The sequence below is a fragment of the Astatotilapia calliptera genome, chromosome 10 (genome assembly GCF_900246225.1).
Source record: "Astatotilapia calliptera chromosome 10, fAstCal1.2, whole genome shotgun sequence".
Taxonomy (NCBI): domain Eukaryota; kingdom Metazoa; phylum Chordata; class Actinopteri; order Cichliformes; family Cichlidae; genus Astatotilapia; species Astatotilapia calliptera.
The window spans coordinates 29,000,552-29,017,584 of NC_039311.1; the positions used below are offsets into that span (position 1 = coordinate 29,000,552).

Genomic DNA, 17,033 nt, shown 5'->3' on the forward strand with positions numbered 1-17,033 from the left:
AGTCCAGTTTCAGATAAATATATGGAAAAAACAACTTGAATGTACTGCATGTATTGCACTTTACATATTATAGGGAACAGATTTTTCCATAAGAAAGCTTCACTTCACTAAATCACTTAATTAAAACACTTCATGAAGTGATGATTGGCCTTTCCTTAAAAACAGATAAAGAATAAATAATTAATGGTGTTAATTATGGCAGTTCAAAATTTGATATCACCAGGATTGATTTAAACAAATCAGCCATCAAGTTATGATTCAGCACTTAAAGATTTATCTTTCCACACTTAAATTAATTGCAGCAGGAAACACAAATAAACGGTGCAGTGAGGAAAGCGGGAGAAAACAAGACCTTTATTTACTTTTTCTGAAACATCTGTGAAGAAACATTAAGTTATTGATCAAATGATCAAGCATTGGATAAGAAATTATGATTCTACTTATCACAACTGCAGACCCAGGTGATGGTGAAAAACAAAACAAAACGTGAAAACCTCCTTAAAGGTGTGATGAGTGATTTCACTTAAGACTAATTCAGTAATGATGAAAGAAGATTAAAACAAATTTGATATGGAAAAGTAAATGAAAATGAGTGTTTGCCACAAAACAGTATCACAACTTTAATGTTGTTAATGTTCAGTAACAATACAGTGGGAAATACAAAATAAACAGAATTTACTCCAATTAAGGTTGCATAGTATAATATTTTATTTGAGCAAATATATAATCAACAAAGCAACAAAACGGAGAAAATGCTCCTGACTGGATGAATTATTTAGTTTATGCACCTGAAACTCCTCACTGAAAACACAAACTCACAATAAGAGTAACAAGAGTAACTTTGTTATAAATCTAAAACTGCAATGAAGTAATGAAGTTAAACTCAGTCCTCTGTGTGTTAGTTGGTCCCGTGAGCTGCATGGACATGATTAATAACGCGTGAATCTCGAAATACCTTCAGTTTTGTTTTTCATTACACAAGACCCCGATAATTCCTGAGGTTTTTACATGAATGAATGAATGAATAAATGAATGAATGCTTTTTCATGCATGGATTCGTGCTAATTCAGGTCCCTCTACCTTCGTCTCTTCTCAGGTTTCCTTTGATCTGTTTCAATTCAGGCATTTGCCCGCTTTAAATCAACTTCTTCGCAAACGCCGACGGTCGGAATTATGCGGGATTTTGCCAGATTAATTAGTTAAAACCAGGGAATAATGTGCGCTATGCTGTTTGAAAAGCGGTGTTTTTCTCCCAGATTTATTTAGTAATATTTCATTTGTTACATTCTGTTTGAAGTAAACGCTTCAATAAAATAAATGCCACAGTTGTTGCTACTTGTTGCAAATAAGTTTATTTTTAATTTTTACAGGTGCTCATCTTATTAGTGCAGGTGTGAGAGCAGCAGACACAGCGCTCGGGATAGTGAGCCCCCTGCCCACTCTGTCACCCTCGCGATAATCATTCCGTCTGCCGGAAATCCCCCCTTCCACTTTTGATTGACAAGCTGTGCCCCGCTGACCCCAGCTCGGTTCACGTGTAAATATTTCATCGTCTGGTGTTTGCGCTCTTTAGTTCCCGTTCAGGACTGTTTATTCTTTAATTAACGGAGGTGTGAGTGGGTTTTCTTGCGCGATCAGGAACATGATGTCCACTAGTACAGCCACAGAGTAAGTGAAGCATCATTAATTGATTTATTAATTGCTACGAACGAGGATAAGGATGAGGTAGAGGAATTCCTGCACGCCCGTCATCAATTAATAATCTCAACTGAATCTCCCTGTCTCTGAAACAGCCCTCCCTCTCTGCCAGCTGACCGGGCAACTGAAATCGTCACCCAAGCCCAAATATTGCTTTTCATATCCACACTTGCTGTTTGTGATTAGTAGGTTATATGCTGCATGAAAATAATAACCTGAAAAAACACATGGTCTCCTTGCTCAGCCGTTTTACTTTGAAAGATCTGCAGCACTGTTACAAAGATGTGTTGGTAGTTTAGGATGAAATGCTGTCTGGGGACAAATGTAAGCCTCCACAGTGCGGCTACGGGTGTCATGAAGGCACTGATATGCTTTAAACAGTTTTCCTGGCGCACAGGCTCAAATTCTGCATTTAAGCATTAGCAATCCAGGAATCATTAGATCACCGTGACTCTGAAACCCACGTTTGCAAAGTTAATTGATGCAGGCATCAATAACCACGTTATTCCTGGTGGTCTCGTGACAACTTCATGTCACCGAACCCACATTTTTCTTGCAGGTATCGATTTTTAGATGTTTCTACGAAGATTTTTTAGCAGTGAAACCACAAACCGTCCTTGCCAGCGAGCCAAGCACGCTTGGAGGCGTGGCTAAAGACGACTATGTTCACGTGGTTGGTGGAGACGTCCAGGGGGAGGGAGTTAGGATCCTCCAATGAGGAAGAGCCTGGGAGGCAGTGGTCCAATATAGGCGCTGGAGGCAAGGAGCATCTTTATTATAGAAGTCGTTTACAGGAGGCAGAAGATCCGCAGGTGTCCCGGAGTTACCTCTGATTGTCACGTTCTGTATATTTTTTTTTTTTACTGAGTCTGACTACATCTACAAAAACCCGATAAAGAAAAAAAAAATTTTTTTTCCAAGTTATCTGCACGTGGCAGGCACGTTTTCTTCCTCTCAGAGGCGTTTCTTTTGAGAAAAACCATCAAAACGGAGTGGAACGAGGAAGACGGACAGCGACCCTCCCTCACTTCTGCAATCATGATGTCGATGAACAGCAAGCAGCCTTTCAGTATGCACCCCATCCTGCACGAACCCAAATACACTCCTCTGCACTCCAGCTCCGAGGCCATCCGCAGAGCCTGCCTTCCCACACCGTCGGTGAGTCCAGAATTCACTCGTGACTTCCCGCAGCTCTTACAAAACTTCCAGTCCCCTCTGACAATGTAGAAAACGTCTTTAGTTTATTCTTGATTTCTATTCATGTAATGCAATATAAAATTATTTAATTTAATAAAACAACATAATAATAACAGCCCCACATTCTGGCAGCTAAAGTCTTTCTACTTTGAGACCAGGATATGCGTCTTGTTTGGACGGTGGAGTGAGGATAAAGTTCAATATTATAGCATCGAATGACAGCGCTCGATGAAATGTGAAACGAAACCCGTGTAAAGAGAGTGGAGACAGTGATATAACAGGTCAAACCGGGGAGTACTAGCAGCACAAAAACAAAATAAAACAAAACAAAAAAACCAAGCCAACCGTGGTGCCCGCAGACGCAAAAAATGCGCATCTGCCGAAGCCAGATCTGGTGTTTTGAGAAAGTGTGAGGGATTCTGTTTCAAACGAACGACGATAAAAGATGAAGGAGGGAGAGGACGAATGAAAAGCCTGCGTGGAATCTCCGAGCGCGTGTTATCTCATATTGTCCCATTCATATTCAAACTCACAGCCGTTTCATTTCATTGTCCGCAGAAATTATTCAGGAGATCGTAAATATTAATTTTAAATGAATATCCTTCCACGCTGACACACTTTCGAGGCACCGGGCACATCCAGCTGTGTCCACGTCGAGGTCGACTGCGTTTGTTTTGAGAGCTAATGAAACAAAGTCCAGTTCACCTTGCGCGCATAAAATTTTCGTCTTTTGTAATGTTGTGACATTTGCTTATATACTGTAAATAATGCACAGATACATTTAACTGATTAATATTGCAGTTTAAATGTTAACCTGGAAAAGCAGAAAAGTATTTGTGAAACAGTCCAAATTCTGAAAAATATCAGTGGGTTACCATAGAAAAGTTTCCACAGATTTTTCATTTTATTTAATAGTTTGCACTTCATGAATTGTTATTTTAACGTTTAAATAAATGTGATGTAATTAGCTGGAGTCGAGGTGGATGCTTTGACGAAGCTGTCAGGTTTTGTTGCTGAGAAGCTTTCCTCTAACCGGCCTCCCTCTACTCCCCTCGCAGCTCCAGGGCAACATCTTCGCCGGCTTTGATGAGACGCTGCTGCAGAGAGCCGAGGCTCTGGCCGCCGTGGACATCGTGGCACAGAAAAGTCACCCGTTCAAGCCAGACGCCACCTACCACACCATGACCACAATGACCAGCATGACCTGCACCCCGACCTCCTCCTCCGCACACCTGCACCACCCTTCGGTGCTCACCTCCCACCATCACCCGGCGCATCACCAGCCGGCGCAGGGCCTGGAGGGCGACCTGCTGGACCACCTCACGCCCGGTATTTCTCTCGGAGGAATGCCCGGCTCAGACGTCTGTTCCACGGCCTCGCACACGGCTCACGCCCACATGTCGGCCATCAACCACATGCAGCACCACCACCACCACCACCCGCAATCCATGAACATGCACCCCCACGGACTGGGATCCCACGCTTCCCTGGGGACCGCCGGCGCAGACGCGGAGCCTGATCCCCGGGAGTTGGAGTCTTTTGCGGAAAGGTTCAAACAAAGGCGGATCAAACTTGGGGTGACTCAGGCGGACGTGGGGGCTGCCCTGGCCAACCTTAAGATCCCCGGGGTCGGGTGTCTTAGCCAGAGCACCATCTGCAGGTTCGAGTCCCTGACGCTGTCGCACAACAACATGGTTGCCCTGAAGCCGATCCTGGAGGCCTGGCTGGAGGAGGCCGAGCGGGCACAGAGGGAGAAGATGACCAAGCCGGAGCTCTTTAACGGGGGGGACAAAAAAAGGAAACGCACTTCTATCGCTGCACCCGAGAAGCGCTCTCTGGAGGCTTATTTCGCCGTGCAGCCGAGGCCCTCATCCGAGAAGATCGCCGCAATCGCCGAGAAACTGGACCTGAAAAAGAACGTGGTCCGGGTTTGGTTTTGCAATCAGAGGCAAAAGCAGAAACGAATGAAGTTTTCTGCGACGCACTAAGGCCAGCGAAGCCGCGGGTCTCTGCCCCGTTTCCAAAAAGACAAACCAGAGACAAGCTGCTGCTGCTGCACCACACTGTCAGAAAAATACAAGGTACACCGTCGTGCCTTTATTACCTGGGCAGATCCTGTCTGACAGCCACCCGGGCCCCATAGGTGCGCGCTCAATAAGAAAACAGTCATCTCACAGATCATATAGGTGCTCATCAAAGTGTTACAGCAGACTACGGTCATTGAAAAAAAAAATCTCATCAAATGGTTTTTGCTTTACATAATTAATAAATGGTATGGCATTGAAAATGCTACTTGTTTATTTTACAGAAGAAAAATCACGTTTTCTGACTAAAGAATGGACGAAATGCGCGTATGTGTGTGTGTGCATGCGTGATTTTTCTTCGTTACAGTGGAGCAGAATCCACAGCCGTGTGTCTGCAGATATGGAAACGACTTCACACAAAGTATTCAGCGCAAAGAAAGCGCTCGACGGGGTCTTTCAGTATTTTAGATACACATTTAGGTTTGGATGTGAGACAGCTGGTGACTTGTTCTGTCAGTATAAACCCGGACGTGTTCTAATAAATTCAGCCTCATCCATCCAGAAAAAAAAACGAAGTGGATACAACGGTGTACCTTTTTTATTCTGACAGTGGAGACGGAGCATGGGGACTGGGAGAGAAAATAAAATTAACAAAAAAGACTGAGACCCTGTCCAAAAACTCGAGACTCTTAAATCTTTATGCTTCTCCACAAGAGGAGCCCATTGCTCACTTGAGATGTGGGAGAAAGTGATCAGCATCGTAGGGGGAAAGAGGAGGGAACAATGCTCCGTCCCGTTCATTCACAAGGCAATTATTGTACAAAAAAATTAAGAATAAAAATGACGGGAATCGAGGAATAATTATTATTATCCTCATTAGCCGGAATAGCTTTTTATATTTATCAGTGTACATATTTGTGAATATATTGCACCTCTGTGTGTGTCGGGGGAAAAAAGCTCATTTAAATGTATTGATTTTTTTCGCTGTCTTTTCTCCCAGGTGTTTGTTTCTTTACGAAATTCAAGAGGTTTTGGAGACGAGATCCGACCAAACGCGTTAAAAGCGTCCTTTGGTCTGTGGCTAATTTGTGAGGCGCAGTAACTCCTGTAATCCGTTGCATGGTTTACTCGTAAAATAAAAGGGGGGAGGAGAAGGAGGACATGGGTGTTTTCTTTGTGGCTCCAGAAGTATGGAAACAATCCGCCCCCCCAAAGTGAATGCATTGCAATAAGAAGAAACACACACACACACACACGAACACGCGCACGAGTACACACATTCACACGGTATAGCTGTGTGTCTACCTCATTACGCAAGTGTTGGCACGTTTATGGTGATTTAAAAACACACACACACACATATAAACAACAACAAAAAAAAAACTCTAGTAGGATAAAAAAAATTGGTTTGATTTTAATGTGATTTTCTTTTATTATTTTCTTTGTTCCTCTGCCACTGGGTTGATGGTGAATTAGGCCTAGAAGACTCACTGATGTGTAAACCTGTTGTATGTTCAAGTTCACTGCAATGATGCTCTGACAATCAAATTAATATTGTTATTATTCAGAAGTGGTTGATCCCCCCCTCTTTGTGTCCTCATGAATTATTATTATTATTATTATTCGTGCACTGACACCTTTGTGGAGAGCACTTTGTACAGTAGACATTCTGATGAAGGGAACTGTCGGCCTTATTTATACATATTTTGTCAACGCTTCTGAGAAAACGTCATTTAATTATTTATTTATTTTTTGCTTGTTTGTTTTATTTTTTTCTCTTTGCATTTCCGTATTTATTTGAATTTAATTTATTTTGGAGAAGAAGAAGAAAAAAACATATTTCATATGTGAAAGTGTGTTTTAAATGTGTCTGTGTAAGCGACAGAAGCTGAAATAAACCGTGCACGTTTTACTTGAACTTCTGAAAGCCTTTCTTTTGGGGATTTGAAAAAGACGGTGAGCAGGATTTTGTCTCTCAACCCAATCAGAAAAACTACTGATTCCATTTTTAGCGAGCATCACACCCCCTGAGAATAGATTTTGGTGATTTTTTAATTGTGCGTTTGAAGCAAAATATCTGATTATCTTCGTCACACCACGCCAGGGTTTGTGTTCGTTGATAGAGGTGTTTAAAAAAGATAGATTTAATGGATCTGTGTAATGCGAGCTCGGGACAGCAGTCTGTCTGTGTTTCTGTTTCTTGGATACAGTCCGTGTGTTTGCGCCGAGAGGCGAGCAGCTGCTGCTCTGAAACAGGAGAAGCCTGGAGGTGAGGGAGGTCCGTCTAAAAGCTGCTTCCCAGCGATGATGAATAGGATTTGATACTTGAGTGACTCTAATATTGATCAACTTTGCTGGGTATGAAGACTGCACGGCTCTATCGCATAAAGGACCGCGCAGACAGGCCCCTCATCTGATGCTTTTAGTCCTATCAGACGTTTCTCTCCGAGTAAAAAAATGCAAAGAAAACTAAGAGAATTGAAAAGTCTGCTTCTTAAAGTCAGAAAACTTTAAAAACAGAAAAAAAAATCAACGAGAACTAAAAAAAGAAAACAGAACTAAATGAAATATCTCTTAACTGTCACAACTTGTGAGAAGCTGATTATTGTCCCTGATGGTATGAAATAAACTTAAAACATGCCCGATAATTAAAAAGAAAAGATTCTACAAATATTAGTCAGCTGATTTTTAGCTTTGCTTTCGTGAATTCAATTTCCCAAGATGCAGATTTAGATGTAAAGTGAAATTATTGGCAACAATACATTTTAGCAGGCAAAATGTTGCATGCATTTATTCATAACATATGGATCTTTATCTTCGTCGAACTGAACAAAAATTAACGAGTTTAAAACGACTGACCCCACATTTGCACAGTTTTAGAAAATAAAGTCCTCACCATAAATATATAATTACTAATGATACACTTTTCTTTTATATGAACAAAAATGGCAGGTGTTTGAAAGTATATATATTAGGGGGAAAAGAAATCCACTGTGCGTTAATGATACAGCGTGACAGCAGAAATGTGAATGTTCCAATTAAAATGCCAAATTTAGTGCAGGTACTCATATCATCAGCATTTATAGTAAGAACTATATTTACTCTTCTGGATAAAGATTGAAAAGAAAAATATTATTTCCATTTTAAAGGAGTGTTATTAGAAGAAAACATTTAAAATAGACAGTCGAATTGTGATTAAAAAAATATTTTATTATAAACCGTATTTGGAAAAATATGAGAAAAAACAGCATGTTTTTTTTAAATTAACTGTAAAATTATTAAGAATAATAACAGTCTAATATGTTTCATTTATAATTATAGGCAGTGCTTCCCAGAATACTCATGGACGTCATTCACAATATAAATTAAGTGAAATCACAGATACAAAAGCACTGAAATAGTTCTGAAATAAACCAGAATGCAGTAAATATTGTTCACAGAATACCTAATACAGCAAAACCAGTAATTTACCTGGAAAAAAGCCTATAAATCTGCTACATGTGCACAGCCCCAATCTTCATTGTGTTCTCATAAAGCACAGCATGACTAGAACCACAAAAACTCTGTAAGCATAAGATTGTATGCGCGACTGCATATTAATCTGAAAACATAAAAAAAATTCAGTGAGTTAAAATCTAAATTTGCATGAAATCCTCTCTCTGTGTGTCTGTGTTTATATTATTTCCCCCTGTCCTCTGATCAGCAGGTGGTTTGGGTCTGCAAATGCGTTATTAATGAATAATAAATATCAGCTGTTATGATACTATTGATTTTGGAGCGTGTTTGTTAAGAAGCTGCTTTTCTCTGTTGTACAACAGCATCTCGGGCCCGATCCCCTCGGAGCAACCCAATCCAGGACTTTAAAGCTGCAGGATCTTAACCCAGGGCTTGGGGACCCCTGGGGGCCCCTCAGTGGAGAAATCCAGTGGGTCACCAGAAAAATGAAAAACAGATAGTTTATGACTGGATATAAAAATATCACACTTTTGATCTAATCCGAAGTGTGATAATGCAAGAATTTCATCACCCTGGGTTCTAATGAAAAGTTTTATGTCTTTGAGGTCCTGAACTTATTTCAGAAACATGGATTATAAATGTGCAAAGAAACAGTGATACCTTGAAGTTGCAGTATTTTAGATTGATTTTCCTTCTTTTATAAGGAACAGACGTGCACATTACACAGCATGCCTACTTACTGCTGCATCAAGTCACATCTTCTGTCACAGAAATCTACCCTGCTGGAGGAAAACAGGAATACTGCATAAAGTCCTAAAAGCTAAAAACAATTTTTTTTTTCATATTTGCAGGTTTGCTCTGTTTGCATTTTCAAACTGTTTAACTTTACTTACTGTATATTGGCTGCAACAGAAAACATAAATTTTAGTATGTTTACTGCTACCATTTGAATGTTGTCAAAGCATCTGAAGTGTTTCACCAGAATATTGACGTATCATCCCTGTATTTTAAGTTCAGAAGGAGAAAAATCAACTTCTGTATTGTGCATTTGTCAATATTTATAGATATTCTTTGCCTACCAGACAGTGGCTGGCATGTTGGTCTATAACAAAGAATGTAGTACATGGTCTCATCAAAGTTTAATCGTCAAGCGGCTCTCCAGTTGAGGCCTATAAATTATATATAATTGACCGTGTAATCAATGTGAACAGTGTATCAAGTTTTCCTGAGACAAAGCGACGAAATTATACACGCAGAACAAAAATTACAAGCTTTAATATTATTAGAATAACCTTATATAGTCCATTAGAGACAGGGAACCAGGGATGTGTTGTTTAAGGTGACTTAATTTCTTTTAATTTTTTCCCTATTTAATGTTTATTTCTTTGAATCACTAAAATATTCATATATTATAGCATGTCTAGCCTTTTGTTTTGACCAGCCTTCACAACATTACACCATATGTTTGCGTGATAAAGAGTACTTCGGGGAGATGTTACTGCAGAATGTATGAAGGTTCATTTAACATCTACGGTATTGTAAAATTTACTGGATGGAAAAAAGCTCTGTGGTGTTTTGAAAGAGAAATTTAAAGGATGCTGAGATTTGGAGAAATCTGTGGTGCTTTTTTAGGAGCTTAGTCTAAGCATGCAAGCTGGAGAGCACCTGTGCAGTCTAAAATAGTTGTTTTAATAATTCAAAACTACAGCAAAATGACTGTGTTTTCCTCTATTGGCTGCTGTTTTCCATGTGATCTGTCCTCCTCCAGACTCCACCCTGGATGCTGTTGTTGTTTTGGATGAGCGGATAAAAGCGCTTTTCCCAGGACAGCCGTAGTTAATTGTTTGATTTAAATAATTAAGAAATGCGAGGCCTCATTTTCCTGCGCTGTTTCCCTGTGTCAGATCCAAACAAGAGCAAATCAGACTGCAGCTTTCTTTCTGCACGAACCAGCAGAGGGCTGATGCAGGTGCACGCACACACACACACACACACACATGCACACACATTGGCTCTCTTCTTCTCTCACCCTAAAAACTTTAGGCAGCCAGTTCGCTTATCTATGAAGGTTACGGATGGGAATTGTCACAATGTACAGTTTCTCTGGTGTCTGGTTAACGGTCACATCAATAAGCAAACACACTTTTATTGTTGGACTCAAATATACACAAAGTGCCCCACTACTAAGCCAACACCTCAGTAGGAAATATGCAGTCATCAATAGCCAGTATTTTTATTTTGAACATTTATCATGTTTATTATATTATCTCTAAACAGGTAACTGCATATGAATATGAGGACTAGGCAGGCGGCAGACTTTCTGGTAGTACATGTTTTATGTGTTTAGGTTTTTAGTTGACATGGAGTACAGTTTAAATTCACCAAAGTGAGTAAGCAATCCATTTGGAGAGAAAAGATTACCCAGAATGCAATTTAGAAATCAGTTGTTGCCTAACAACAATTTATATATCTTCATTCAGAAACAACGGCAAAGTCTAAAAGTGGACACTTGGTAATACCTGCTACATGCACACATGCAAAATCTGCACCAGAAGCAAAGTTCACAGGCTGTTTAGCAGAAACATGTACACAATTAAAGGACCTCTATTGGCTTCTCTTCACTGCTTCTCTTTTAAACTCAGAATCAAATTTCCACTCTCTGCCACAGCATATCTTTTGGCCTGTCTCCTTCCCCTCACCTCCAACTGGTCCCAGTAAGGTCTTTACCTTACAATGTAAAGAGCTTTGAGGTGACTGTTCGTGCGATTTGGCGCTATATAAATAAAATTGAATTGAACTTTATTAAAACCACTTGGTTAGAAAAATATGCTGGGAAAAAGAAACAAAGGGATGACATTTTTTAGGACAGGAGAGGGTGCGTTTCGTATTTGGTCCTCATGTGAGACCCTTGTATATCTACCAATCTTTTCATCCAGTTGTTGTGTTGTCTTTTGTTTTCCCACTTCGTACAGAAGGTGCACTAACAAGTTGAGCTGATTTATTCCAAGCAGTCATTTCTGTCTGGATTATGGCTTTAGCAGTTAGAATTACCTCTCCCACTGAGACTCTGACAACACCCATTTGCAAGTGCAACAGCACATGCTGAATAAATAAACACAATTTAATACATCCGCAGTGATTATAACAGGTCTGGACCACGCTCCAGTGCAGTATGCTGTGGTGCAGTATAGTGACTAACAGTCCACCCAGTACATCTGAGCAGAAGTTCTGCTCCAGTGAAATGTTTGCTCAAGCAACATATGTAGTGACAAATTGTATTTTTAATGTATTTTGATAGTTCTCTATTCTGAATAATTCATTGATTGGTCAACTTTGTCATGTTTTCCTACATAACTTAAGAGAACTGAAGCCTAAAGACTATAGTTAAGTTGCACTGCTGGAGACGTGAAAATCCAGAAGATAAAGAAACCCATCATTGTTTTGGGTTTTGAGGTTCTCAAAATCGTGCATAGATTACAAAAGATGCACTGATTAAACTAACACAAATGAACCAAGAAAATCATGCTGGAAATTGCTATTTACACCTGATAACACCTCTCATTCACTTTGAATAGGCTGCATGTTCCGACATGTTTATGTAGTTTGCAAAAAATGGTGCCAACTCCAATAAGTTGTAATCAAATGAGAAATACATAAACACAAAAAAGATTTCTTAAAATGCAGTTAACTGTTTTCACTCTGACATGCTCAAATGGCAGCAAGCTGCAATATTATTATTATTTTCTATCTCTTGCAAACACAAAACCCTAAATTATCAGATGTGATATCAGTAGTTCACAGATGAAAATAGTGAAACTACTTAAAAAATAGTCTTATAAGGTTCAACACTGAAGGTGGCGCTCGTGTGGTCCCAGCTGTTGGTATATGAAAGGCAGGGCATCCCGTGAAAATATCAGCAGTCAGTCAACACAGATAGGCAGACAATCATTTATGCTTACATTCACACCTACAGCCAATTTAGAATCACCAGTTAGCCTAACATGCATGTGTTTGGGCACCGTGCCCTGAGAGACACAGGATTTAGATAGCAGATTAAAACATCACCCCAGTCACTGTAATGTACTGTAAATATTTACAAAGTAAAACTGAATATAAATTCATATATTTTATAATAAACTTGAAAAATGCAAGAAAGCTGCTTTTGGTAAGATGCTTTCTAAAAATTTGATTTAAATGTTTGTTTTGCCCAGTCTCTCAGGCAGGAGATTTTTTGAACAAAACGTGTCTGAGTATTGTTGTCACCAAAAAATCCCTTTTGTGGCAACAGTGTGATTTATGCCTATGAAAAAAGTAACAAAATCTAAACATGGAAGGAGTGAGCTGACTGAAGTCTATGACTTGCGAACCACAGGTAATCCAGCAATTTGTATCATCAAGCATCCACCCTGACCTCTCCCATACAGCCTATTAATGAGGTCATTCTTCCTGGATTAGAATAAACACATGTGCAACATCACTTAATCCAAGCAGAAACTGTTTCCAGTGGCAAAGTGGTTCATTCATTACTAGTGATTTGAGTTTTACTCTGACTGAAACGTTTACTCTCAGACGTTCATGAAGAGTTTCTCATGTCTGAATTTGTCTCTTGTTATTCGCAGATGGCCCAGCGGTGTCTATACCAAGCAGCAGATATTAATTTGGACAAATCTACTGAATCTGCCTCTTCTAGTCTCTCTTGTGAGCTCTCTGACACAGTTTTATGCAACAAAATTTCCAGGTGATTTGCAAATAAAACTACATTTGCTTTAAATACGGGTCTCAATGCAACAGCACTTGAAAATATGCAACCCAGTCTCATTCAGCACCAGGGGAAGTAATAAACATCAAGACCACTGGAAAGTGGTCCATTCTGTTTACGGTCCCCCGCCAGCACACGATAGACCGAGCACACAAGCCGCCCAGGAGGGATGGCAATCTATATGAATAAGCTGTAGATGCAGTTAATTCCACTCTCTTCCAGATTACTCCATCCACTCCTCTCTGGCTTGTGTTTTCCATGAAGCGAGGAAGTGCATTTTCATAAATAGACCTTGGCCGAGCGCTGCGGCGATAAAATTTTAATGAAGCTCAGAGTCTTGAGTGCAGCGCCGGGGCCTTGGAGAATCAGCGCTCTGTTACATTACTATGGCTTTCTCTCTTGCTCTCTTTCTCTTTCTTCATCACACACACACACACAAACACTATAATGCAAACATAGCTGCTGACACACACACACACACACACACACGCAGTCCTGTTGCAGTGGTGCATGGGGCAGCCAGCTGCATATTGACGGCACCAGACTGAGGGGGGGGGGGAGGTTGTGATGTGTGCGTGTGTGTGCGTGTGTGTGTGTGTGCGCGTGTATGTGTTAGGGATTAAGAAGAACTAAATGTGTGTGTCTGTGTGTGGGTGCGGTGGGGGTTGTTGTTGGGGAGGCAGTGGAGCTCTAATTTGTTTGGGTTTTTTGGTCATAGTATTATTTATTGTATCTTGAGGGGGGTTGAACCCTGTTAGCGTTTCATTATGGAGATTAAAACTAAGTTCATGCTGACAGCCAGCTAAACACACACACACACGCACACACGCACACACACACACACACACCAGGCTTCTGCCCACGGATACACTGGAAGTGACTTTCATTTTGGGGGGAGGTACCACCGTCTCTCTCTCAAACACACACACATAAAGTCATGTTGTCGACTAATAGTTTGCCTCACTTCATGTCACTTTATGTTGGATAAAGCTGGATAATAGGCTGCAAATAAAACATAAATGAAAAAAGCACCAATCTTGCACTATCCCTCTCATCCTCCTTCTCTAGGAACCCCACAGGAAGGTCAAAGGTCAGACTGGTATAACACCTGTGTAGGGCAGCTTCTTGCTAGACAACAATAAAACAGAAAGAACAAACAACAAATAGAATTCCTAAAACACTTTCCTGGGAAATTAAAGTTTCCCAGAAGGGTTTGAATGGGTGAATGTGATGGGGAGGTGGTTGCATGTGGGAGAAGAATAAGGATCCGTGACGACAATATGTAAATGAGGCGCTAATTAAAACATGGCGGCCATAATTAGGAACATTGTATAACTAATCAGGCCTAATGAGCATCGGGGGCGGGCAAGGCCGTGATCAAACGACCGAGTTATGAGGCTTAATGGGCGGAGAGGAGGCTGACAGTCCCCCGTTCACCCAGCACAAACGCCACCGTGATTACTTTTTATTGTTGAGATAATAATGAGAAGCAGGAGGGGGCGGGGGGCTCACCGGGTTCTGGTGGTAACTGTGCAGAAGCTGTGGATTCAAAGCATTATCATTAGTAGAGGTGTTGGGATTATTAGGACTATCGATTATGTATGATCGGATGTGTATACAAAACTGTTTCAGAATCTGCTGAATAAATTCCAGACGCGATGAAAAATGCAATGGCATGAATTATGAAAACCATAACAATATCATAGCAGCGATATCAATATTTACACAACAGGAATCCCAGATCTTAGGAAACCGTTTTCAGCCCTCCGAAAAGGAAGAAAAACAAGAGTGGGGCAGGTATATTTTAAAGGCCCAATAATAATAGTAATAATAACAGTAACAATAATAATAATAATAAAGAGCATTATTTCCTGTCTTATTTTTTGTTAATTATCCATATATGGCTTTATTTAGTATGTCAGGAAAACACCGCGAAGTCAGGAGAGAGCGCGCACCAATGATTTCGTCCGAATATGAAACTTTAACTCCTGTTATGAGCGCGCTCCGTGTCTCGTTTGTGTCAAGCTTCACTTTAAATACGCGATTTAAATTCTTATCAATAATGTAGCGCGCGCCCTCCATTTAAATATTCATTTCTCTCGCTTAGTCTCAGTTTATTCGGACAGTATCGTCTCTGCGTAAAGCTAACAGGAGTCACACTCACCGTGCAAATTAAAAATAAATAAATAAACAAGTAAAGAAAAATAAAAGAAGTCGCTCCTCTGCAGCCCTTTCATCTCTCACTCCCAACCTATAACCGCATCTTTTTTTAATGCCTGCGAGACGGCGGTGCATGGAGGGCCTCCGCGACGTGAGCGCGCAAATACACGTGCACGTCGCACTACTATCAAAAACACACAAACTGGCTATAAGGTGCATTATAAAGCGCGAGGACACCTGAGCAGATATAAGATAAGAATACACCTTCATCCATTACTGAGCAGCGCGTGGGCCGTGGGTGGTTTTTTTTCCTACAGTCACTAACATGCAGTGCTGTAATCCACATATATTGCCTAAATATTAACGTAATCATTATTACATATCACGTGGCTGATTCAGGCTGAGTAGGCCTACAGAAAACGAGGTTTTAAAAATATCTACCACTAAAGTTATCGCTATTCGTGCTCGCGGTTTCTTTGTGAAATAATATATTTTCCCATGTCAAGCTCATCGCCCTTTTACAGCCAGACTGCCAGACATTTCCTGCCTCGCTCTCTCTATCTCACCCAGCCGAATTATTTATAGAGCAGCTCTCACCAGTTTCTGGCCGGTGCTCATCATCGCCACATCAATACACAAAATAAGAATCAGCGGTGAAAGTTAATCACAGAGCCCGCGGGCCTGCCGGCTGCGGAACCAACCGACTACATCTGCCCATCAAACCGGAAATATTTTCATGCACCGTGTCAGAACCGGTGGCACGCGGCCCTGAGGAGTGCAGCTTCAAATCTGGCAGTTTGGTCTTTGAAGGTCGTAGATCATGCGCACAAAACGCGTATTTCTTTTATTTTAATCACATCAATTTGGTGCCAAAATGAAATAAAAGTGTCTAAAAGTTTATTTTCTTGTTCTTGTTCTTGTTCTGTCTGATTTCCAAAGCCATCCAGCAGAACCCCTCCAACATGCCATTCTGAAAACCGACTGGAAGAAACAAGATATAAATACAAACTTCCACTTAATTCAGAGAATATGTTCAAAGAGACGCACTGGTATGGGCTTCTCTAATCATGTCTCATCAATAATGCATTTTAAAACTGACAGGATGCCCGAAACGCAGAGCTGCTACAACACGAAGCCCCGCTTCTCGCACGGACACCGGCTAAACTTCAGCGTTTAGTTTCAGTACAATTTTAATGAAATTAAATTTATTGACGGCGGTGGAGAAGAGAATTCGGGTTTAGGCTGGATGAAAAACCCAAATGCTGCAAAACGGAATCAAACCCAAATTGTTGCAGCATATTAAATCAAAACCTGAAGTTTGCAGATGTATCTAAGGCAATATAATATAATACATGATCTGGAAATAATTTAAAAACACAGTGGGTAATAACAAAGAGCCTATATGATATTAAAAGCAATGTAAATAAATACACGATGTTAATCATCTCTTATTAAAAAGTGTAAACGTTAAAGAATGCAACCAAGGCCTCCGTGCATTACACATAATTACAGACAGATAACGGCAACACTGTGCTGCTGCACTATGGATAGCATGCATAATTAAGATGCACAGTAAGCAAAGTATGTATACCAGTGATGAGCGTGTTGCTCAAACGGTTTAAAGAAAAATCTAAGTCATTTTAAATTCCGCATTTCCGGGAAATAAAATAATGTTTCTCAAGCCCAGAAAACACACATTTAAAGATGTTTTTGCTCTTCTTTGTGAGGCTGTTTTAATC

The 17,033-nt window shown here is 40.5% G+C and overlaps 1 protein-coding gene across 1 annotated transcript; it reads left to right on the forward strand.

Annotated features, from left to right (window-relative positions):
• Positions 1-2,440: 2,440 nt before the first annotated feature.
• Positions 2,441-5,783, forward strand: pou4f4 (POU class 4 homeobox 4). Its single transcript, XM_026182021.1, has 2 exons — positions 2,441-2,856; positions 3,954-5,783. The coding sequence occupies exons 1-2, from the start codon at positions 2,737-2,739 to the stop codon at positions 4,881-4,883; spliced, it is 1,050 nt and encodes a 349-aa protein (XP_026037806.1). The 5' UTR covers positions 2,441-2,736; the 3' UTR covers positions 4,884-5,783.
• The last annotated feature ends 11,250 nt before the right edge of the window (positions 5,784-17,033 follow it).